Consider the following 24,377-nt stretch of genomic DNA (forward strand, 5'->3'; position numbering starts at 1 on the left):
CAGTGAGATTATAAGTGACAAGTGGATTTTGCACCTCTCAAACACAGGAAATAGACGGCTGAAAAAGACTGATCCTCAGGTGGCAGGGCATGCACGTTGACACACACACACACACACACACACACACACACACACACACACACACACACACACACACACACACACACACACACACACACACACACACACACACACACACACACACACACACACACACACCACACACCACACACCTACACACACACACACACACACACACACACACACACACACACACATCCTTGCTTAGTCACAATGCTATACTAAAAACCCGTACATCACATGGCCCAAAGGAAGGGATCACTGCCACTACCTGTAGTGGGTTCAGCAGGACGCAACGTTTCGGAATGTTCAGATAGAACTATGCTATGTAGAACACACATGCCTCTCTGACTTGTTGAATAAGGAAAAACGTCTGCTCTATTTGTGGAATTTCTATCCTCAAAGTTCAAGAATGTTTTGCAACTGAATGTGGCCTACATGCAAACATTTGGTTGGACAGAAAAAAAGGAAAAGGGATAGCAAACAATTTATTAGTAAATTCCTCTTGCCACTACACTATACCTGAGTTAATGTGGACCCAGTGACTCAGACTTGAGCACTTGGACCAGGAGTCAAGCACTGGGACTCGGACTTCAGCCATAGAGACTTGTGACTAGACTCGTGACTCGACCTTTGGTGACTCGGACTTGGACTCGAGCACAGGGAACTTGGAACTCGGAACTAGATTCAGACTCGAGGTTTAGTGACATAACTACATCACTGAGCGAAACAGTCATTAGCTCCCGTTCAAAGTCATTATCCCCATTCTACTTTTGGACATCAATGTGACTGGAGCATCTGTGGAAGGTTGATAGCAATGGCAATGACACGGCCAAGTGATGAAGGTGCAACCAATACTACTTTTCCAATTCTTTGAGGCACCATCTCTGCGCTTGTGTTTGTGTCTGTTTGTTTTGTATGTAATGTACTATATCTATGTAGGCTGAATTCAGTGGTGTGTATTCATGGAGATCAAGGGAAGCCATGCTTCCCCAAATATTTGACCAAAGAAAATAATTTATCTTTAGTCTCTCTCTGTGTTTTCAAAATGTTCTCAACTCTGGGTTGTCCTGGTGCAGCCAAACACCCCCCTCAAGGTTAGGATAGTTTGGATTTGGCTTCAAACCAATCAAATCCTTTCCTAAGAAAATCTTACATTTCCAAAAAATGTGTCTGTTTCTGGTCGGCTTGTGTTGATGTCCTGCAGTAGCTAGCTTGCTAAATCGGGCGATTCCTAAGCCATGGACAGAGATGGGGATTTTGACTTGTGGTTTTGACTTAATTCTCTGTACGGGCCAATGATTATGACAGTGATTCTGATCTAACCCTAAATTAATATGTTGTGCCACTGGCCTGAGAATATTGAAGTGCAATATGTAGCATAGTAGGCTCACATTAACTAGCTAGCTAGCTATCTTAACTGGTTCATTGTTGCCCATGCGAGGAAGTTAGGTTAGAAAGCATTTTAACTAGGTAGCCTATGACAACAAAAAAGTGTACTGTATGACAGCGCCATAGACTGTTTTGCCAACATGAAAAATAGAGGAGGATGGCATTATGCACACACACACACGCAGACACACACACACACACATACATCAGTTCCATGGACAGCCACATGATATTTAGCAACATTGATTGGACTAGATAGTTTTTGGTATCTTTAAATTAGTTTTCAGTGTACTAATAAACTAACATACATAGCCTTATTGATTTGATTATGTTTAAACGTTTAAGTAGAAATGGTGCCGGAATAGTGGAGGCAGTGCTCCTGTTGTTTTTATGTTGACTTGCAGTAACTCTGTGGTTCTAAATCAGTAGTTGCTTAGTAAACCGCCATGCTGCAGGTGATATAACTGTTTGTTACATGGAATATTTGCCTTGTGAACTTCACCGGGCAGAGGTTGCTCTCCCAGGTTTTGTGATGAAACAAATGTTTATGTAGTTGAATTTATTCCGCCACTGTGTGACTGTCTTTTTGTTGTCACGGCCTTATTGTATATCACGTGGCATATTTTTACACTGCTGCTACTCGCTGTTTATTATCTATGCATAGTCACTTTACCCCTACCTACATGTACAAATTACCTCGAATAACCTGTACCCCCGCACATTGACTCGGTACCGGTACCTCCTGTATATAGCCTCGTTATTATGTTACGTTTTATTACATTTTTTACTTGAGTTTTTTCCTTAAATATTTTCTTAACTCTATTTCTTGAACTGCATTGTTGGTTAAGGGCTTGTAAGTAAGCATTTCACATAAGGTTGTTGTTGTATTCTGTTGTATTCGGTGACAAATACAATTATTTTGATTTGATACGAATGAATGGGTTATAGAGCAAACTATGCAATTATCACAACATAGGTTGTAATATGGCTTTTTTACTGGCTTGTCTTGGCTTCCTCAGTGATTTTACGGCCAGCACTGGCTAAATTAGGAATTTATAAGGGAGATCATTCTTATATACTGTATTCTAATATATGTTTGTCAAATTTCTGCTGTTGCGAAGAGAACAGAATATTATGCAGAAAAATAATTTGGTATGACACGGCTATATATGTTTGTGTACATAGAAGTCAGTGATTTATGTTGACGACAAGTGAATGAGGCAATACAAATGTGAAGTGACTAAAATGAAAGGGCATTTAGTTGACTAAAATGGCCCACCGTTTCATCATTTTAACTATAACTGCACTAAATCATTATTCAAATGACAAAAAATGGGACCAAGACTCAATGATATTTTAGTCAAAATGTGTAAGACTAGACTAAATCTAAAAAAAGAGTGCCAGAATTAACACTGGTGTGTGATTGAGACCTCTGCTCATTACTGGTGCTCTCTTTTCGTTTGAAGCAGGCAGGTGTGTGTGTGTGTGTGTGTGTGTGTGTGTGTGTGTGTGTTGTGTGTGTGTGCGTGCGCGCGCACATTCGATCATTCTATTCTGAACAATCTACTCCAGAACTTCTTGATAACAAAGAAAGGAGAGAGAGAGAGAGAGAGAGAGAGAGAGAGAGAGAGAGAGAGAGACAGACAGAAAGAGAGAACAAGTGCGTGAGTTTCCATAGGAACGCTGAGTTAAGATCTCAGGAAGGAGACAGACTAGTAGAGTAACAACAACCACCACCCACTGTCACTGACACCTGGCACACACACACACACACACACACACACGCACGCACACATTCAGGCCGTGTTGCTTTCTGAAACTGTGTGCTTGTAATGAAGTGTCACACCCTGATTTGGTCACCTGTCCTTGTGATTGTCTCCACCCCCTCCAGGTGTCACTCATTATCCCCGGTGTATATTGTAAATATCCCTGTGTTTCCTGTCTCTCTGTGCCAGTTCGTCTTGTTTGCCTAGTCAACCAACGGGTTTCATTGCTCCTATTTTTCCCAGTCTCTGTTTGTTTCTAGTCCTCCTTGTTTCGACCCTTGACTGTCCTGACTCCGAACCCGCCTGCCTGACCACTCTGCCTGTTCTGACTACCAGCCTGCCTATCCCCTTGTACTGTTTTTGGACTAAGATCTAGTTTCTGACCCCTGCCTGGCCTGACCTCGAGACTGCCTATCGTCTGGTACTGTTTTTGGACTCTGACCTGGTTTATGAACTCTCACCTGTCCCCGACCTGCCTTTGCCTACTCCCTTTGTTATAACAAATATCCTCTGCCTCCTGTGTCTGCATTTGGATCTCGCCTTGTGCCCTTATATGAAGAGTGTGTGTATTTTTCTTTCTACAAGCTTTCACAGTCTCACATCAGAATAAGACAAAATTTCAAAGTTGTTCCAAACATCACATTTCAAAGTGTTTAAGGTTCTGTTTAGTCATTAACTCCAAATGTTTTAAGGTTAGGGTTAAGTTTCGGCATTAACTCTGAATTATTAAGGTTTTAACTCAGAATGGTTAAGGTAAGGGTTAACGTTTGGGATAGGATTACAACTAAAATATTAAAAACAACTATCTATCACTGGATTTGAACATGCAACCTTTTGAACCAGATGCTTACACCCATCTGCCATYCCCATCCACAATGCCCTAGCAAAACCGATACCTAYTTGAAGGTAACAGTGCTCAGTGTTGCCCCTAGTGGCTGGTTTCCACGTCATCTTCCGACGTCCTCAGACATGGGTGGACGTCTAATACTCACTTGTATCACGGATGACCTGCCTGTTATCTTTCCCTTTTACTTACTTCTCACCTCATGTCCGTCCTACCGYCTCTCCATCCTGACACTGTACGCTGATAAGTAAGGGACATTTTTAATGTATTAATTTATAATCAATCAATAATTTATTCAGATCTGCTGCACAAGGTCTACTTTACGACCTGCCGATTAATAAATTACTTATTAATTAATTTCCTGGACACAGACAGTCAGTGTATTGGCCAGCTAAATTTAGCCTTTTGTTCCATAGCTGACAGAGAGAGAGAGAGAGGGAAGAAGACTGATTGGTTTTTCACACCATAAGCTGTGGAAAAGGTGTGAATCAATGTCCTAAGTGGAGAGAGCAAGCTGTATTATTGATGTTGCACATTCATCAATGAATCACTGCTGTTGGAAAACTCTGGATTATCATTATTTTACCAGACATACAGAGGATCATATATATCTACCTGTCTCATCTCTATTTCCCTCTCTCTTTTCTGTCTATATTTGGACTGTTTCTTCCCTACCTCTTCATGTTCTCTGATCTGTCTCTCCATCTCTCCTATCTTTGTGACATAACAATCTTCTGTGCTTTCCTCTCTCTTCTTTTCATATATCTTCATCCCTTTCCTTCACCTCCCCTTTCTTATTTGTCTTTGACTCCTTATTCGCTCATACTCTTTTGTTTCATCCCTCTTTCTCCGTCTTTGTATCTTTCCCCCATCCCTCACTCTATCTGTGGGTAACAACAGGACAGTGTCCAGGCGGAGCTGTCTGGGGGAGAGTAGTGTGGTGTGCAATGTTTTGGTCCAGGRGAGTCGTGTGTGTGTGTGTGTGTGTGTGTGTGCGTGCGCACGTGTGTATGTGTGTGCATGTGTGATGTGCAGTGTTGTTTTGTTCAGGGGACTGAGACATGCATAGACAGATGGACCACCACAGGGCTTTTTCCCACAATCCTCCTCACCTGGACTGGGCTAACTCACACCACAGAAATATACCTATAGATCTATATTTCACAAGCAGATGGTCAATTCTGGATGTATTGTTGTAGAATAAATCCATTAAACAGTTAAATGTAACTAAATGTGATGTAAAACATAATCCTGCCTGTTATCTTTCCCTTTTACTTACTTCTCACCTCATGTCCGTCCTACCGTCTCTCCATCCTGACTACGTAATCCCAAAGGTGATTATTTATCATGAGCGGGCCATAAACAATAACTACTAATGCTGCAAGAAAGGATCAAATCAAAATTTTCTGGTAAAAATAATTATAAATTGCTGAGGTGTAGTAACTTTTGAAGGCACAAGCTCAAGTACACAGTACAAAAATTATAAAAATCCGAATATATGAAATCAATTTATAAAACGACTAAGATTTCACCTTCCTTATAACTGTAAAATACCTATTTGTATTTGTTTGCGTTAAAGAAAATGTGCATATTTCTAAGGGACTCTTGATCAAAACTTCTGCCCCCATCGCTGTGAACGTCACACAGAGCTCGAACATGGCTTCCTGTACTCGTTAGGAACTTGCATTTTGCCTAAATTATTTTAGATTACTTTGACGAAGTTGGCTATAAATCAATCTCTGAAAGTGCTAGAGTTACAAAACCACACTCTGCTGCTTCGCTACAATGTAAGGATTGCTTTGTCAGTGATGTAGGGTTCAGCCAGGAGTTGATGGATAGTCGGAGGAGCAAATTACATTTTAACTTTATTTAACTAGGCAAGTCAGTTAAGGACCAATTCATATTTTCAAAGATGGYCTAGAAACAGTGGGCTAACTGCCTTGTTCAGGGGCAGAACGACAGACTTTTACCTGGTCAGCTCGGGGATTTGATCTAGCAACCTTCCGGTTACTGGTCTAACACTCTAACCACTTGGCTACCTGCCACCCCTTTAAAATGGTAGGAGGTACATACCATTTCGATCTACGGTGTCCACAGATCGGTTTATAATCTAAAATGTCAGTCGGAACCGGTACCAGAACCATGCAGGTCCCTTAAACAGGAGACTTTACATCCGATGTGATTCTACAGGACAGACCAAGGTGGTAGTGAGACTGGTGAACTTGGTGCTGTTTCTCAGACAGTGCAGTGATGTGCAGTGTGTACTCTGTAGAGAGGAGATTCAGGAACACTTGGAGGACAAATGGTGTATTTAATGCTAAAAGTATAACCCACGCGTTTCGGCTTTTGGCCTTCTTCAGGGCTTCCATATGAAGGCCAAAAGCCAAAAACGTGTTGCTTCTACTATTTGCAAAAAATAAGCTTTTTATTTAATTCCATTTGTCCTCCAAGCTAATTACAAGCAACTGGCAAAAAAAAAAAAGACAAGACCTTACCTCTTATGAGATGTTGACGGCCGTGCTTGACATAGGAGCTCAGCCAAGACAGCATGAAGTTAAAACGCTACACTGTTTTCCCGCCTGCATCTCCATCCCGAATCTCCACATTGCCCCCCAGCAAAATATGCCAACATTTAGGCTATTGTTTACATGTGTGTTTCACACTATATAATTAAACACTATAATGTAAAGTATAATATAATATAAAGTATAATGCTTGTATGGATGTCAATCCCAATACATGTTCATGTCATCAATGAACTTAATTACAGTTAAAAACGAGTTTGACGACCACCACCGATTTCTGTATGCTAACTATGGTACCAGATTAAGATCCTGAGAGGTGCAATGCTCTAAGGCACTGCATCACAGTGCTAAAGGCGTCACTACAGACCCAGGTTCGATCACCGGGCTGTATCACAATTGGCCGTGATCAGGAGTCCCATAAGGAGGTGCGCAATTGGCCCAGCGTCGTTAGGGGAGGGTTTGGCTGGGGTAGGCCGTCATTGTCAATAAGAATTTGTTCTTAACTGATTTGCATAGTTTAAAAAATATATATATATATTTATACAAACGGGAGTTAGCATTTAGCGGTCAACTTTTCAAAACCTGAAAAGGGACAACTTCTAAATGTTATGCAGCAAAAACAGCCAAATATATCCAAATCAGATTTGTGACTCGATTCAGGAAACTAGGCGTATGTCGCAAGTCACGACTTCACAGGAGAGCCGTTTGAACGTAAAAAATGTTTTTTTTWAATCAAAATTTGTTTTTTTGGCAGAAATGCCTTCTCGAACATGTGAACTTTCATCTGCCTTAATAACAAACTTGTATGCCATCTGTAAATACGAATAAAATTGTAAAATTACAAGCCTTGTTGGTTAAGCCACAGAAAAAGTCAGCAACCTTCCCACTAGCCATGATTGGCTGAGGTAATGAATGGGCTGGACATGCCGAGAGATGAGTTCTGCCATATAGAGGGCTTCTGTCTATTTGAGCTCGTCAGTCTGTGTTGGTAATCTTGTCGAACACTGCTTTTTTTAATGTATTGTGTAGTGGAGCTGCATAAGTGTTGCTCTCCACTTTCTGGAGGATCAAGTTATGGAATCAGTGGAATTAGAGTATGATAGGTAAAGAGATGGAGAGAACACCTCTCTCCGGATTACATCTTCAAACTAAGGGCAACTGTGGTATGGCATTCCTGACAGGGAGACACGTCCATCATGCATGATGATGTATACAGATAAGATAGTCTAGCGTTAGCTATCTACATTTTCAGATATTACATGTTTCTAATTTTGACAGAAAGTGGTTTCATTTCAAGCTAAAGTGTACTGTTAGCTAGCTAGCCGTATTCATGCAGGGTAGTAACGACATGATTTGGCACTGTGTTCATTGTTGTTTAACTAGCTCACGTTATCTGACTTGCTCATTAGCTAACATTACGTGTGTGAACTTACACCTTGTTTACATAGCTAGGTTCATTGTTTCCCTAGCTAGCTAGCTATATGGCTTAAGCTAAAGTGTACTGTTAGCTAGCTAGCTAACATTAGCTGGCTGGCTCCCTAGCTGACGTTATTATTTGTAACCCAGAGCCATTTGCTTTTCTAGTTAGAGACAAATGTTAGCTAGCTAACATTGAACCTGGTTGGTTAGCTCCCATCACTGTGGCATTGTTGGCACTGTTCATTGTTGTTTAMCTAGCTAACGTTAACTGGCTGGCTCGTTAGCTAACGTTACACGACATGTGTACAACACCTATTGAATATGGCCGGTGTCAGTAAACGTCTGCAAAAAAGCATAATGAAATTGTTGCCAGCAGAGCTGGTTAGGCTGTTTTCATGTTATCCAATCATCAGTCAGAACGTCAAGTGTGCGCTCCGAGAGCGAAACGAGATGGGTGGGGCTAAAGCTTAAGAGGATGTGAACGATGCTGAATGGGTGTAGACAAAGAAGAGCTCTTCACTAGATACCAAAACATTCAAAGGCCATTTTCTCAAAAGTGAGTTTACAAGTTGATCAACTTTAAAAGCAGAATTACTTTCCCATTTTCCTCAAATGCAGTGTATGATATACCATTTTGTAGCTCTGAGTCTCTACTTTTATCCAATGTACAAAACACAATTTCAAATTTTGCTGCATAAGACCGAATTCAGGTGGTCCAGGAGTCACATTTTAGCAATCACATTGTGGGCCTGTTACAATCCATCAATCATGACGGATTTTACCAATATCCACTTTGTTAGGTCAGATTTGTTGAGTGTGTCCAGCGTCCTTCTATCCCCCATGGTATGCATTCCATTAACCCCATTACATCTCTTTCCAGGAGTTCAAACTCATTGTCATGTCTACTCGAGGTATCATAAAGACGTTTTTTTATTTGTGAACTTGTTCTGATAGCCTTTCTTCAAAGTTGTCCATGATTGTTGTCAAGGAAGTTGTCAAGGAAGTGATCTTGTGTTTATACAGGATGTACTGCCCCCATCTACTGTCAACCAATCATGTCAATTTGGAGCTATACGAGCTATGCATAGCCCTCCGCATTGTGATAAAACTTGGGAAGTGCATGGCATCGCCTTACAGAGCTCGATTTGCCCTCCGCACGCCTCCGGAGGCTCCACAATTGCGTCACACGCTCCGTACAGAGCCTCTGGAACACATTACCGAATCAAGCATAAATTGGCTTTTATCCTAACCCTAGCCCTAACCTTAACCCTTATTCTAAACCTAACTCTAACCGTAACCTTAGCAAGCAGTTGCTTATCAACAGATAGTTTGTTGGTAGTATGGAAAATMCAGACTATCCAAATAAAGTGCGACCCGGTCCGGTCCGCATGTAGCCTAGTTTTAGAACGGCCTACGGTATGCTTTATTAATGTAAAATGCCGGTTGCCAATGCACAAAACATAGTGCCGGTATTATGGTTCATATCTTTTCAATGGTAAGGCCTTGAATCAAGCTGTTTTCTCTGAGGAAAAGAGAGAGACGAGGCTACGATGGCTACAGAACCTGCCTATGAAATGCAGTGGGGAAAGTGGGAGGGTTAAGCGAGACTACAAATTCAAAGAGTACTTTTCTATACTCAAAGAAGAGAAAAACATAGCTAGACTGTTGTTTTACTATTAAACGCAATGCTTTGATTGTTTAAAATGTTGTGAAGCAGCTTGTGCTTATTAACCAGGCAAAGGGTAGCTAACTAGAAGGCTGGCGGTGACAGGTTAGCTACAGGGAAGCAAGAGAGTCACCTGCACGATGTCTATAATCAGAGGTGGAGCCGGAGCAGAGTCTGTCTGCCTGTCTGCCCACACTCATCGGTTGCTCCCCAGCAGCTCAACAGCTGATGTAGGATATGTGTGCCGGGTATGGCGTGTCCTTCCCACTGCTGAACAGAACTACGCTGTGCTTCTGTGCTGATAATATTAATTGTGCTTACCACTGAAAATCTGTCAATCTCTCCAAAATCCCAAAACATGCTTCCTACATTTTCTAGGCATCGATCAAACCAAGAGCAAAATCATGACTCCTGTCTCTTTAAGCTGCTATGCTGATTGGCTGAACAATAACACACCCCTCTCTTGGCTGAGGTCATGATTGATTGACCTCTAGGTGCCAAATCAATCATGGCGATTGGGCAGCCACTTCTCTTATCACAGAACAGAAGCCCAAAATTATATTAAATCCAAGACCTCCATCCAGGGGAGTCACCAGAGTTTCAGAACATTCCGGGTCTTTGAAAATTATTTTACATGACTGGAGACATTAGAATAATATTTTTTAACACCACACCAATGACTGAAATTAAAGGCTACTCTGACTTTGACAGCCTACTGAGATAATAAAAATTAACAGCCCTGTCTTAAATGAAACCAATAGCATAGGCCAAAGAAAAGAGTGGAGACAGATTGTTCAATATAAGGAGGAAATTATAGTACACTAACTTTCCAGTTACACTGACTCCTCCAAACTGTTTTTCCCGCAGTTGTATTTTGAAATATTGCAAAATGCCTTTTAGCTGCTGCCTACTGTTCATTGACAGTCACAACTCAACAATCAGCTGTTTGATATTTGCTGCACGTGCTGCCCAATTGTGGGCTTCCTGACTGTAGGAAGCCCACACAATCACACAAATATTTTCTGAAAGAAGCTATTGAACCTCTGTGGCTAAATAATGATTTCTGGTGTAGTATTTTCAATGATTTAATTTATTTCTGTACATACAGACAGGATCAATTATATAATTTGGCATATGTATTTAAATTGATCTGCAGCTAAAAATAATATTCCATGCTCTGTGCTCTCCCTAAAGCCAAATAATCAACGCTTCCTATTATTAATCCAGTAGGTAGACCTACTGTTACAATAATATACACTACCGTTCAAAAGTTTGGGGTCACTTAGAATGTCCTTCTTTTTGAAAGACAAGCAAAAACAATTGTCCTTTAAAATTACATCAAATTGATCAGAAATATAGTGTATACATTATTAATGTTATAAATGACTATTGTTGCTGGAAACGGCTGATTTTTTTATGTAAAATCTACATAGCCTTACAGAGGCCCACCACTGTGTACTACTCCTTTCACAGAACAACGCAAACTGATGTACCTGTCAACCAGAATAGCAAGAGGAGTGGGTTGCCCCGGTGCACAACTGAGCAAGAGGACAGGTACATTAGAGTGTCTAGTTTGAGAAACAGACGCCTCACAAGTTCTCAACTGGCAGCTTCATTAAATAGTACCCGCAAAACACCAGTCTCAACATCAACAGTGAAGAGGCGACTCCGTGATGCTTGCCTTCTAGGCAGAGTTGCAAAGAAAAAGCCATATTTCAGACTGGCCAATAAACAGAAAAGATAAAGATGGGCAAAAGAACACAGACACTGGACAGAGGAACTCTGCCTAGAAGGCCTGCATCTCGGAGTCGCCTCTTCACTGTTTATTTCTCAGAACAAGAATAGACTGACGAGTTTCAGAAGAAAGTTATTTGTTTCTGGCCTTTTTGAGCCTGTAATCGAACCCACAAATGCTCATGCTCCAGATACTCAACTAGTCTAAAGAAGGCCAGTTTATTGCTTCTTTAATCAGAACAACAGTTTTCAGCTGTGCTAACATAATTGCAAAAGGGTTTTCTAATGATCAATTAGCCTTTTAAAATTATAAACTTGGATTAGCTAACACAACGTGCCATTGGAACACAGCAGTGATGGTTGCTGATAATGGGCCTCTGTACGCCTATGTAGATATTCCATTAAAAATCAGCCGTGTCCAGCTACAATAGTCATTTACAACATTAACAATGTCTACACTGTATTTCTGATCAATTTGATGTTATTTTAATGGACTTTTTTTTGTGTGCTTTTTATCAAAAACAAGGACATTTCTTATTGACCCCAAACTTTTAAACGGTAGTGTATATATATATAAATATATATAAATTATCTATCAGCAAGTACAATTAAAAGTGAATAATTTCAGTAAGTCAATGAACAAGTTTGTTTCTATATCCAATTACTTACAGTTTAAGTCGGAAGTTTACATACACTTAGGTTGGAGTCGTTAAAACTAGTCCTTCAACCACTCCATAAATGTCTTGTGAACAAACTATAGTTTTTGGCAAGTCGGTTAGGACATATACTTTGTGCATGACACAAGTAATTTTTCCAACAATTGTTTACAAACAGATTATTTCACTATAATTCACTGTATCACAATTCCTGTGGGTCAGACGTTACATACACTAAGTTGACTGTGCCTTTAAACAGCTTGGAAAATTCCAGAAAATGATGTCATGGCTTTAGAAGTTCTGATAGGCTAATTGACATAATTTGAGGCAATTGGAGGTGTACCTATGGATGTATTTCAAGGCTTACCTTCAAACTCAGTGCCTCTTTGCTTGACATGGAAAATCAAAAGAAATCAGCCAAAACCTCAGAAAACAAATTGTAGACCTCCACAAGTCTGGTTCATCCTTGGGAGCAATTTCCAAACGCCTGAAGGTACCACGTTCATCTGTACAAACAATAGTACGCAAGTATAAACACCATGGGACCATGCAGCCGTCATACCGCTCAGGAGGGAGACGCATTCTGTCTCCTAGAGATTGAAGCGTTATTTTTGGTGCGAAAAGTGCAAATCAATCCCAGAACAACAGCAAAGGACCTTGTGAAGATGCTGGAGGAAACAGGTAGAAAATTATCTATATCCACAGTAAAAACAAGTCCTATATCGAAGAAGAAGCCACTGCTCCAAAACCGCCATAAAAAAAGACAGACTACGGTTTGCAACTGCACATGGGGACAAAGATTGTACTTTTTGGAGAAATGTCCTCTGGTCTGATGAAACAGAAATAGAACTGTTTGGCCATAATGACCATCATTATGTTTGGAGGAAAAAGGGGGATGCTTGCAAGCCGAAGAACACCATCTCAACCGTGAAGCACGGGGGTGGCAGCATCATGTTGTGAGGGTGCTTTGCTGCAGGAGGGACTGGTGCACTTCACAAATAGATGGCATCATGAGGGAGGAAATGTAAGTGGATATACTGAAGCAACATCTCAAGTCATCAGTCAGGAAGTTAAAGCTTGGTCGCAAATGGGTCTTCTAAATGGACAATGACCCCAAGCATACTTCCAAAGTTGTGGAAAAATGGCGTAAGGGCAACAAAGTCACGGTATTGGAGGACCTCAATCCTATAGAAAATGTGTGGGCAGAACTGAAAAAGCGTGTGCGAGCAAGGAGGCCTACAAACCTGACTCAGTTACACCAGCTCTGTCAGGAGGAATCGGCCAAAATTCACCAAACTTATTGTGGGAAGGTTGTGTGAAGGCTACCCRAAACGTTTGACCCRAGTTAAACAATGTAAAGGCAATGCTACCAAATACTAATTGAGTGTATGTAAACTTCTGACCCACTGGGAATGTGATGAAAGAAATAAAAGCTGAAATAAATTATTCTCTCAACTATTATTCTGACATTTCACATTCTTAAAATAAAGTGGTGATCCTAACTGACCTAAAACAGTGAATTTTAACTGGGATTAATTGTCAGGAATTGTGAAAAACTGAGATTAAATGTATTTGACTATGGTGTATGTAAACTTCTGACTTCAACTGTATTTTTCCTGTTTAACCACTAGTGGTTGTAGCTATATTGTTATAGAAACTATGTAGGCCTAATTTATGTTTTAAACATTGTAGCACAAAAAACWAGTTTCTATGTTCACAAGGCTAATACGTCTAATTACTTGAAAAGTCTATGGGAAAGGTGTCAAAATGTGTATTTGCATCACTAAGTGACTGAAATGCATCCGAAAAGTATTGGAATGTTCAGGAAAMCATCAGGGACGCTCATCAGGTAGTAATTGTATGTGTGTTGAGAAGATCTGCATTAATCTCAATTGTGGTTTTTTCACAGTCCCTTCTCGTCTCCTAAGCGGCTGGTGAGCATTGTAGAGGGAAACAGAAAACACGTAGGAGAGTCTTACCTTTCAGGAACGGGGTCATAATTGCTAGTAGCTCCTACTAGGGCCGGGACGATACCAGTATCACGATACATGTTAGTATCGTGGAAAGAAAATTAAACACAAAGCGAGTTTTAACTTCTTTAGGAAAACAGCCCTAATGTTGGAAACAAACATCATTATTTTGTCATCCAGAGTCACTTTTATTTATTGTCCAAGCTATAGCACACAATATTTTATATCCAGCAAGTTTTTAAAGGACCAACAAGTTTGGTCTGCATCATGTTGTCATTTGTTGCCATGGGAAGAAAAATTGCAATGCTGGAATCGTCACAGCCCTAGCTAAATCAAATCAAATCAAAATAAAACTTTATTTGTCACATGCGCCGAATACAACAGGTGTAGACCTTACTGTGAAATGCTTACTTACAAGCCCTTAACCAACAATGTAGTTCAAGAATTAAGAAAAGATTTACCAAATGAACTAAAGTAAAAAATTATAAAAAGTAACACAATAAAATAACAATAACTAGGCTATATACAGGGAGTGCCAGTACCGAGTCAATGTGCGGGGGTACAGGTTAGTCAAGGTAATTTGTTAATGTAGGTAGGGGTAAAGTGATTATGCATAGATAATAAACAGCGAGTAGCAGCAGTGTAAAACCAAATTGGGGCGCATTCAGTTGACAAAAAATGTTTGACACCATCGCAGCAGCGCAAAATATTCGGGGCTGACCCAAACTCATTCAGGGCTAAATCCCCGAAAGCCCGGTCCTGGTGACGTCCATGCCTCCAWCTCACACATAAAAGTATTGGTATGACTGCAGTCTCATCTTCCTACAATACATTGAATAGCAGAAATAGATACTGTTTAATAAACTGCAACAAGGAGCTTGTGAAAACTGGAATTTCATATTTCCTAACACCCCAACATGAACCACACATCGCTGAGAATTATATTGCTCTGTCATTTGCACACAGAATCCATACAAGCGCACACATAAACACAACCATGTACTGTACAAACCCAGTTTTGAAGTGCTAGTCTGTGGTTGAGTATACAGTAGGTATATGACATATTGGAAAGCAGCAAGTAAGTAACCAATCACAGACCTCTAGAGTGGTAGTCTGCCGCGAGGCCGCTGACGGGCGTTTTCTTCACAGAGGAGGATCGGTAGACGATGTGTTGACGCCCTCCTCCTCCCTCCTCCTCCCCCATCACTCCATTCCCCCTCTCCACCGGCTCGATGAAGAACTCCTCCTCTTCCGTCCTGATCATACCAGCCTGGGAGAGAGCAAGAGAGAGAGAGGAGAGAAGTAGAGAGAGTTTGTCAGTTATTCTATTTTAGTACAATGCATAATAATAATGACATAAAAACATATTAACCTGTTTGGGATAGGGGGCAGCATTTTCACGTTCGGATGAAAAGCGTGCCCAGAGTAAACTTCCTGCTACTCAGGCCCAGAAGCTAATATATGCCTATTATTAGTATATTTGGATAGAAAACATTCTGAAGTTTCTAAAACTGTTTGAATGATGTCTGTGAGTATAACAGAACTCATATGGCAGGCGAAAACCTGAGAAACATCCAACCAGGAAGTGCGAAATCTAAGGTTTGTAGTTTTTCAACTCATTGCCTTTCTAATAGACAGTGTCTACGGGGTCATATTGCACGTCCTAAGGCTTCCACTAGATGTCAACAGTCTTTAGAACCTTGTTTCAGGCTTCTACTGTGAAGGTGGGGGAATGAGAGCTGTTTCAACCAGGTGTCTGGCAGAATGCCATGAGCTGGTCACGCGCATGGCCGTGAGAGCGACCTGCGTTCCATTGCATTTCTAAAGACAAAGGAATTATCCGGTTGAAACATTATTGAAGATTTATGTTAAAAACATTCTAAAGATTGATTCTATACATCGTTTGACATATTTCTACGAACTGTTATATAACTTTTTGGACTTTTCGTCTGAACTTTCGCCTGGACTTGCCCGCGCCTCGTGTGTTTGGATTGTGAACTGAACGCGCTAACAAAAGGGAGGTATTTGGACATAAATGATGGACTTTATCAAACAAAACAAACATTTATTGTGGAACTGGGATTCCTGGGAGTGCATTCTGATGAAGATCATCAAAGGTAAGTGAATATTTATAATGCTATTTCTGACTTCTGTTGACTCCACAACATGGCGGGTACCTGTATGTCTCGTTTTGTGTCTAAGCGCCGTACTCAGATTATAGCATGGTGTGCTTTTTAAGTAAAGTTTTTTTWAAATCTGACACAGCGTTTGAATTAAGGAGAAGTATATCTTTAATTCTGTGCATAACAGTTGTATCTTTTATCAAAGTTTATGATGAGTATTTCTGTAAATTGATGTGGCTCTCTGAAAATTCGCCAGATGTTTTCAAGGCACAACATTACTGACCATAACGCGCCAATGTAAACTGAGATTTTTGGATATAAATATGAACTTTATCGAACAAAACATAAATGTATTGTGTAACATGAAGTCCTATGAGTGCCATCTGATGAAGATCATCAAAGGTTAGTGATTCATTTTATCTCTATTTCTGCTTTTTGTGACTCCTCTCTTTGGCTGGAAAATGGCTGTATGTGTTTTTGTGACTAGGCTCTGACCTAACATAATCATATTGTGTGCTTTCGCTGTAAAGCCAATTTTTGAAATCGGACACAATGGGTAGATTAACAAGAAATTAAGCATTAATTTGGTGTATTGCACTTGTGAATGTATGAAAGTTATATATTTCAACAACAATTTTTTTTTTATTACGTGCTCTGCCTTTTCAGCGGAATGTTGTCGAAGGGTTCCTAGCCATAAGAAGTTTTAAGCCTGGTTTGGGATCTCGCCCACTCATCCCATTTTCTTGAAAACTTTCCCCCAGCTAAAAGCCATGAAATCCATGTAACTGGCTAAATCCTCTCTTCTCCTCTCCTGGGTGTGGGGAGCAGGGGATAGGCCACAGCCTTACAATAATTGAAGAGAGAGATGGAGATAAAATGAGCGACCGTGTTAATTTTGGCATCAATTATAAATTCAGTTTTAGTCAGTCTTTATGATTAAAATGCCTTTTAGTCTTAGTCACATTTTAGTGGTTTGGCTACAGGTTAACAATTTAGAAATAAAGCTTTTTTTCTCCCCATCATAACCTTGGGATGGGGTTAAATAACAGTGATTCCCTTAACAAATGGAGAATCTGCGCTTTCCAACCATTCCAGAAATTTTACTGCAATATTCAGGAAATAGCAAATAGCATTCAAATGTCCCATTGGAAAAAAATAACTGCACTCGCATTTGCCCTCTGCGAGTGCGGCAACACAAAATAAAACTTCTGATGTGATCAAAGCAAAAATAACCTACATGAAAGCAAGAGTAACAATATTGTTTCTAGTTTAGGTTTGTTACAATTGAAGTGTCCTGGCTCATCAGTTCAAAAGACTGACGATTGACTGAAGTGACCGTTATAGTTATTGTTGAAATTAACACTGATGAGATAGAGAGGGAGAGAGAGAGAGAGAATGACACATGTTATCAGAGCCACTGCACCAGGAAATAAGTTTGTCCAGGTCGAAATCCTGCTCTAATATTCCCTGTAAGCTAATTCCCCCTAACCCGCTCCCCATTCTGACACACACACACACACACACACACACACACACACACACACACACACACACACACACACACACACACACCACCACACACACACACACACACCAACTGCCCACACACCACACGCCCACACACGCCCACACACGCACGCAATCACTCACACGCACACACACACACAGTGAAAAAACAGGCGCTTGCAAAATTGCCTGTCACTCTCTGTAATTCCATCTGTCTGTTTAGACAACTGGTAATTACCACGGCAACCGACTGCCGAGGAGCAAAACCATGGGGGAGAACTGAAGAGGAGGATTCTGGGGCTTTAGAGGGAAAAGAAAGAAAAGAAAAGGAGAAAAAGAGAGACACAAACACTGATATGCCTGATACGCTCGCTGTCACTCTCCCTCTTCCCTCTGACAGGTTGAAGAAGGGATGGTGAATGATCCTAACGGAGGAGTGTGAAGTGGGGGAGAGAGAAAATAGAGAAATTGTTGCTCGGGCAAAGAGCTGGGGAAAGTTTTCACTGGATTGCGATGCAGCACTAAGTGTGATGTTATTCCACTGGTTTAGACTGAGAGCTGCACTGGAGCAAGCTAACTCAGAAACACCACTACAGAGCTTTAAGGTCTGCTATAGTAGTTCCTTGTTCAGCAGCTACTTTCACAGCTACTTTACTACACAACAGTGCAGTACACCTTTGGGCCTGTATCCACATAGTGTCTCAGGGTAGGAGTGCTGATCTAGTATCAGGTCCCCACCCGTCCATATAATCTTATTCATTAAGATCAGCACTCCTACACTGTGATTCCCTTGTGAATACAGGCCTTGGACTACTGTACATACCACCCCATATAGCTTTGGGTTAATATAGGTTAAATTCCCATTTTGGCCAGTCCTATGTGATACGTGGCTTTGACCAAAAGGGAAATAGAGTGTAATTTCAGATTCACCCCAAGCCTGTCATGGTTAATTCCTATCATTACATCATTATCTGACATTACAGTTACTGCAGGGGAGAATGACAGTAAGGCAGGTCAACTCCGGTGCTGGGTAATGTCAGTAAATCAGCAGTATGATTATGATCCGTCAGTGCAGAGAAGCTAAGGTGTTTATACATCTTAAACAGGGAATCATAAAGCCTGCACACAGTTCGCCTACTCCAAGGTGTGTGTTCGTTGTATCACGAGCTACATCAATACATCAGAGGTATAGATACTGTATAGCACGACAATGAAAGTGAAGGCATTGGACGTCTATTCTATACAGCAAAAGATAAGCCTTATTCTTCCTTTCACTTTTCTCTCTCTCTCGCTTTCTCCCTGTCAGTCTGAGGCTTTGGTCCCAGAAGGATGTCGACAAGCCAGTGACCTGCCCTTTCTTTCTCTCTCTTTCTCTCTCTCTCTCTCTCTCTCTCTCTCTCTCTCTCTTCTCTCTCTTTTCTTCTCTCTCTCTCTCTCTCTCCCTCGCTCTCTCTCTCTCTCTCTATCGCTCTCTCTCTCCGCTCATCCCTCGGTTCTCTCTGAGCCGTGGTGCAGCATTACGATCGGAGCTGATGGATCTGTGCTGGTGCATGGCTCCCCGCTCCGGAATACCAAGCAGACAGGAGAGGAGAGCCGTGTCAAAGAAAAAGATGACATGTGGGAATGGGAGACATGGTTGGATCGATCAGAGAGAGGGAGGAGGGAGGGAGAGAGAGAGAGAACTGGACAACTCCAGTCTAAAAGAAGAGTGAATAAAACATCAAAGAGTCTCTATAGATTCCAGAGAGAGAGAGCATCATGTTCTTTCAGAAACAGGAACAAGGAAACAGGAACAAGGAGGAAAGTATGGAACAGTGGAGGATTATGAGTTTATTGGACACCGACTGCCCATAACAACTGTCTGGAATAGTCTCCCTTCTTCTCAATATCAGATAACAAAACTATACCTAAAACCAAAACAAACAGAAAAATATAACCATGAACGAAAATATTTGCCATGGGTCCTCAGATCCTCAAAAGGTTCTACAGCTGCATCATCGTGAGCATCTTGACTGGTTGCATCACTGCCTGGTATGTCAATAGCTTGGCAAGGCACTACAGAGGGTAGTGCATATGGCCCAGTACATCCCTGGGGCCAAGCTTCCTGCCATCCACGAGCTCTATACCAGGCGGTGTCAGAGGAAGGCCCTAAAAATTGTCAAAGACTCCAGCCACCCAAGTCATTCTGTTCTCTCTGCTACCGCACGGCAAGCGGTGCCGGAGCGCCAAGTCTAGGTCCAAGAGGCTTCTAAACAGCTTCTACCCCCAAGCCATAAGACTCCAGAACAGCTAATCAATTGACCCCCCCATTTTACGACACACTGCTACTCTCTGTTATTATTTATGCATAGTCATTATAATAACTCTACCTACATGTACATATTACCTAAATTACCTCAACTAACCGGTGTTCCCGCAAATTGACTCTGTACCGGTACCCCCCCTGTATGTAGTCTCGCTATTGTTATTTTGCTGCTGCTCTTTAACTACTTGTTACTGTTATTTCTTACTCTTATTTGTATTTTTTTTAACTGCATTGTTGGTTAGGGGCTTGTAAGTAAGCATTTCACTGTGGGGTCTACACCTGTTGTATTCGGCGCAGGAGACTAATAAAATGTGATTTGATTTGAAATGAACAAAGAGAGAGTTAGAGAAATTTGGGGAAATATGATGAAAGATAACCATTTAAGGTTAGAGAACACTACTGGGAAAATCCCTTTCCTGATAGTGCGCACTGTCTCTATCTTACCCACACCAGCTATTTATTACAGTCACTAAATCACAGTCAATGAAATGGAATGGAAAATACATCAAAAGCAGAGGAAAGCATGAAAACACCCACTATAACAAGTAGGATTTACTAAACGCATAACACTTCTATTTCTATCTGTCTTTTGCCTTAAAGCTACCTTTGGAAACACGACGACGCACGCAGGCACGCACGTAGGCAACGACACACACACACACACACACACACACACACACACACACACCACACACACACACACACACACACACACACACACACACACACACACACACACACACACACACACACACACACACACACACACAGTAAACGAGCATCCTAAAACTGTAGGCTATTATTGCCTTTCTGGTCATTGAAACCCTGACACAAACCACAGCCCTCCTGAGGCCTTGGAGTCATCATCTCAGAGCTCTAAATATGGCCCACACAACCAAGAGCTTCTCTTACAACAAGTGAGGAGGCTCTGGCTGCATCTCAAATGGCACCATATTCCCTATATAGTGCACTCATTTTGTACCAAGGCCAATAAGGCTCTGGTCAAAATTAGTGCACTATGTAAGGAATAGGATGCCATTTGGGATGCAGTCTCTGTTTTACGGACATACTGGGACTATATAAAGCCCCTGTACTGTGAGTAGTTTGAAACGTGAGAGGAGTCTAAGTGTCCTGGACAGGAGTAACAGTAGAGCAGTAGAACAGTAGGGGGTGTTACGGAGGATACTGTGTCCACGGATCAAAGAGATACCGCCATACTATACCATACCACCGCCCTCAGCTAGGATCTGTAAGACCACTCACTATCTGGGTGATCTGGGTCGGTATCAAAGTAGGAGTGCTGATCTAAGATCTGTTCATATAATGTTATTCATTATGAGCTAAAAGGCTACTCTGAGACTCTTTGTGGATACGGACCCTGTTCTCGATCTCTGCCCTTACGGGACATTTACGATCATATAGTGTTGTGAGAAGATATACTCGTGACAGCCAAGCTCACTCATGAGAGAGAGAGAGAGAGAAAGAGGGAGGGAGATAGAGAGAAACAGATAGACAGAGGGAAGTGGGGGAGAGGGAGCAAGAGAGAGACAGGGGCGAGAGGGGAGAGAGAGAAGGGGGAGATATTGGGGAGAGAGAGAGAGAGGGGGGAGAGATAGAAAGGGGGAGATAGAGGGAGGGAGGAGAGAGAGGAGAGATAGAGAGAGAGAGAGGGTGCAAAGAAAGAGAGAAGTAATTAATGTTAAGTATTAAAACAGATTAATTAAGTTAATTAAATTGTTTGCTCAATTTCCAGCAGGGAGAAGAGATTGCCAAATTAAGTAAATCTGGGATATGCTAGAGGAGGATGAGGACTAGGCATATAATAAAGCCTTTACTTATAACACATGGCAAACAGGAATTATCAAACATAAACACAACCTCTCGCGCACACACACACACGCACACACAGACACGCACAAACGCACACACGCACACGCACACACACACACACACACACACACACACACACACACACACACACACACACACACACAGTCCAGGTCTACAGTACAGTGGCTCCATTGGAGCATGGTATTGTGCTCCCCTGTCTGTCCTCTGTTCCCTCTGCAGTCCTGTGCTGTGCTGACCTCAGGTTTGGTTCTGGTGGCAGATGCCACTGTGATTTAGGCCCTGGGGGACTTAGTGATGCAACCCTGGCCCTGTCACCCTGTCCCGCTCATTACACAGAGTGGTCTCTTAACACAGGCCGACGCTCCAGGACACAGACACAGGAGCTCACGTACACACACACACACACACACACACACACACACACACACACACAAAACACACACAGACACACACACACACACACACACACACAGGAACCCAGAAAACAGAGGATGTCCTTAGGACATTACGCGACGTTCCCACAAGCTCCCTTTGAGGGTTTTGGCAAAACGTTATCCCACTGACGTTCTGAGAATGTTCTAGAAACATTAAAACATGACATTAACCTCAGGACCATAAGAGGACATTAAGTACAGGTCCCGGTTTGGTCGCAATATAATGTCATAAGGTATTTTGATGTCCATTAGTGAATGCTACGAAAAAGTTCCTATTTGGTTCAGATAGGACGTTATCAATGGGACATTCAATGACCACAAGAGGACCTTTCATTACGGTCAAGAGGACGTCACATGATGGTCCCAAGGGAACGTTCTCTGGTGGACCCTTGCCTAGTTCCTTGTAAGTTACCAGGACGTAAGTGAGGACCATATCAGGACCTAGTCTAGTCCAAACAATGGCTTACTGCATCCCCCTCCCCCTAAAAACTAAAAGAGACAAAATAGAGAAGAAAGTGAAGACACAGAAGAGAGAGAAGAGAGGATAAAGCAGCCTGGGTGGAACATAAGGGGAATTCCACGATAACAGTGATGCTGAGACTGAAATGACTGACACGGAACCCAAACCGGCCATTGTGCATAAATTGATTTTGTCGCCCCACACCAAACGCGATCCGACACACAGGTTAAAATATCAAAACAAACTCTGAACCAATTATATTCACATTATATTGGGGACAGGTCGAAAAGCATTAAACATGTATGGCAATTTAGCTAGTTAGCTTGCACTTGCTAGCCTATTTGTCCTATTTAGCTAGCTTGCTGTTGCTAGTGCACCTACTTCCACACTTTATATTGCGATTGGCAACTTTCATAAATTAGGTGCATTAGCGCCACTGACCTCGTTCGTCTTTCAGTCACCCACGTGGGTATAACCAACGAGGAGATGGCACGTGGGTACCTGCTTCTATAAACCAATGAGGAGATGGGAGAGGCAGGACTTGCAGCGCGATCTGCGTCAGAAATAGAACTGATTTCTATTTTAGCCCTTGGCAACGCAGACGCTCGTTGGTGCGCGCGAGCAGTGTGGGTGCAATAATTGAATAAGATATATTTCTAAATGTATTTTGCAACGCGACGCGAGCGGTGTAGTCAGCCCGTGAGACGTCATTCTGTTACCAAACTTTGCATCTGTACTGTTCTTCAAGTAAATGTGTTTGTGTAAAAATGTCTGTGGCCATTTTTTTACTGTTAAAAGTAGTCCTTGTGCATAGAGTTAAATGGTTTGTTTAACTTTACAATCATTGGTTTTTGTTTGACATACATTTTAAATTAAAAAAAWTGGAGTCTCAGCATCACTCTGTTAACGTGGAATTGGCCATAAATATTAGTGGGGTAAGTAGGTGCACTATATAGGGAATAGGATGCCATTTGGRACACATCYCATGTGTCTCTTCATCTCTCTCKGACCCTCTCCATGGCAGGCTTTAGTCACAGTTCCAGTAATACACAGAGCACTTCCTCTAGTTTAGAGGTCATCACCACAGTTTGACCCCAGGTCATACGCTCTGAACTACACTAGCTCAACCTGCATCTGGGGACTCCTTCTCCGTTCTTAAACCCTCCCTTCTTCCTCCTCTCAACTCCTCCCTACTTGCACATGCTTCTTCCTCCGTCTTTCTCATTTGTCACCATCTCTCTCTCCCTCCGTCTCCATCCTCCTCTCCCCCGGTTCCCTCCTCCTTCTCCCTCCTCCCTCCTTTCTCCCGTTTCCTCTAACATTGACTGAGTAAGACACTCCTTCATTATGTTATTTCCAGGTGCAGAGGAAGGACTGGTAGACTGCTTCCTTTTCTCTTCATAGTGCACTATTTTTCACCAGAAACATATGGGGCTTAGTGTACTATAGTGGGAATAGGGTGCCATTTGGGACTCACTCTCTATTAGTGTTCCTTAGATAAACATCCAGTGGTTAGCATTTAAGAATAGCGGCTAGCCTCTTTAGTGTGACGCCCGGGTAGGACCGTTTTCCATCAGGGTGTGGTTGTGTTGACATAGAGGGAGAACGGTGTAGGTGAGACAGTACTCAAGGAAGGCAGACCATC

General features: G+C 41.8%; 1 protein-coding gene across 1 annotated transcript in view; it reads right to left on the minus strand.

Moving 5' to 3' along the window:
* Positions 1 to 24,377, minus strand: part of LOC111964771 (A disintegrin and metalloproteinase with thrombospondin motifs 2-like) — a 222,883-nt gene that overhangs the window by 112,329 nt on the left and 86,177 nt on the right. The window contains 1 exon segment of the mRNA XM_023988582.2: positions 15,152 to 15,323. Coding sequence (XP_023844350.1) covers positions 15,152 to 15,323 — 172 coding nt within the window.

Source organism: Salvelinus sp. IW2-2015, linkage group LG6.1, assembly GCF_002910315.2.
Source record: "Salvelinus sp. IW2-2015 linkage group LG6.1, ASM291031v2, whole genome shotgun sequence".
NCBI classification, from domain to species: domain Eukaryota; kingdom Metazoa; phylum Chordata; class Actinopteri; order Salmoniformes; family Salmonidae; genus Salvelinus; species Salvelinus sp. IW2-2015.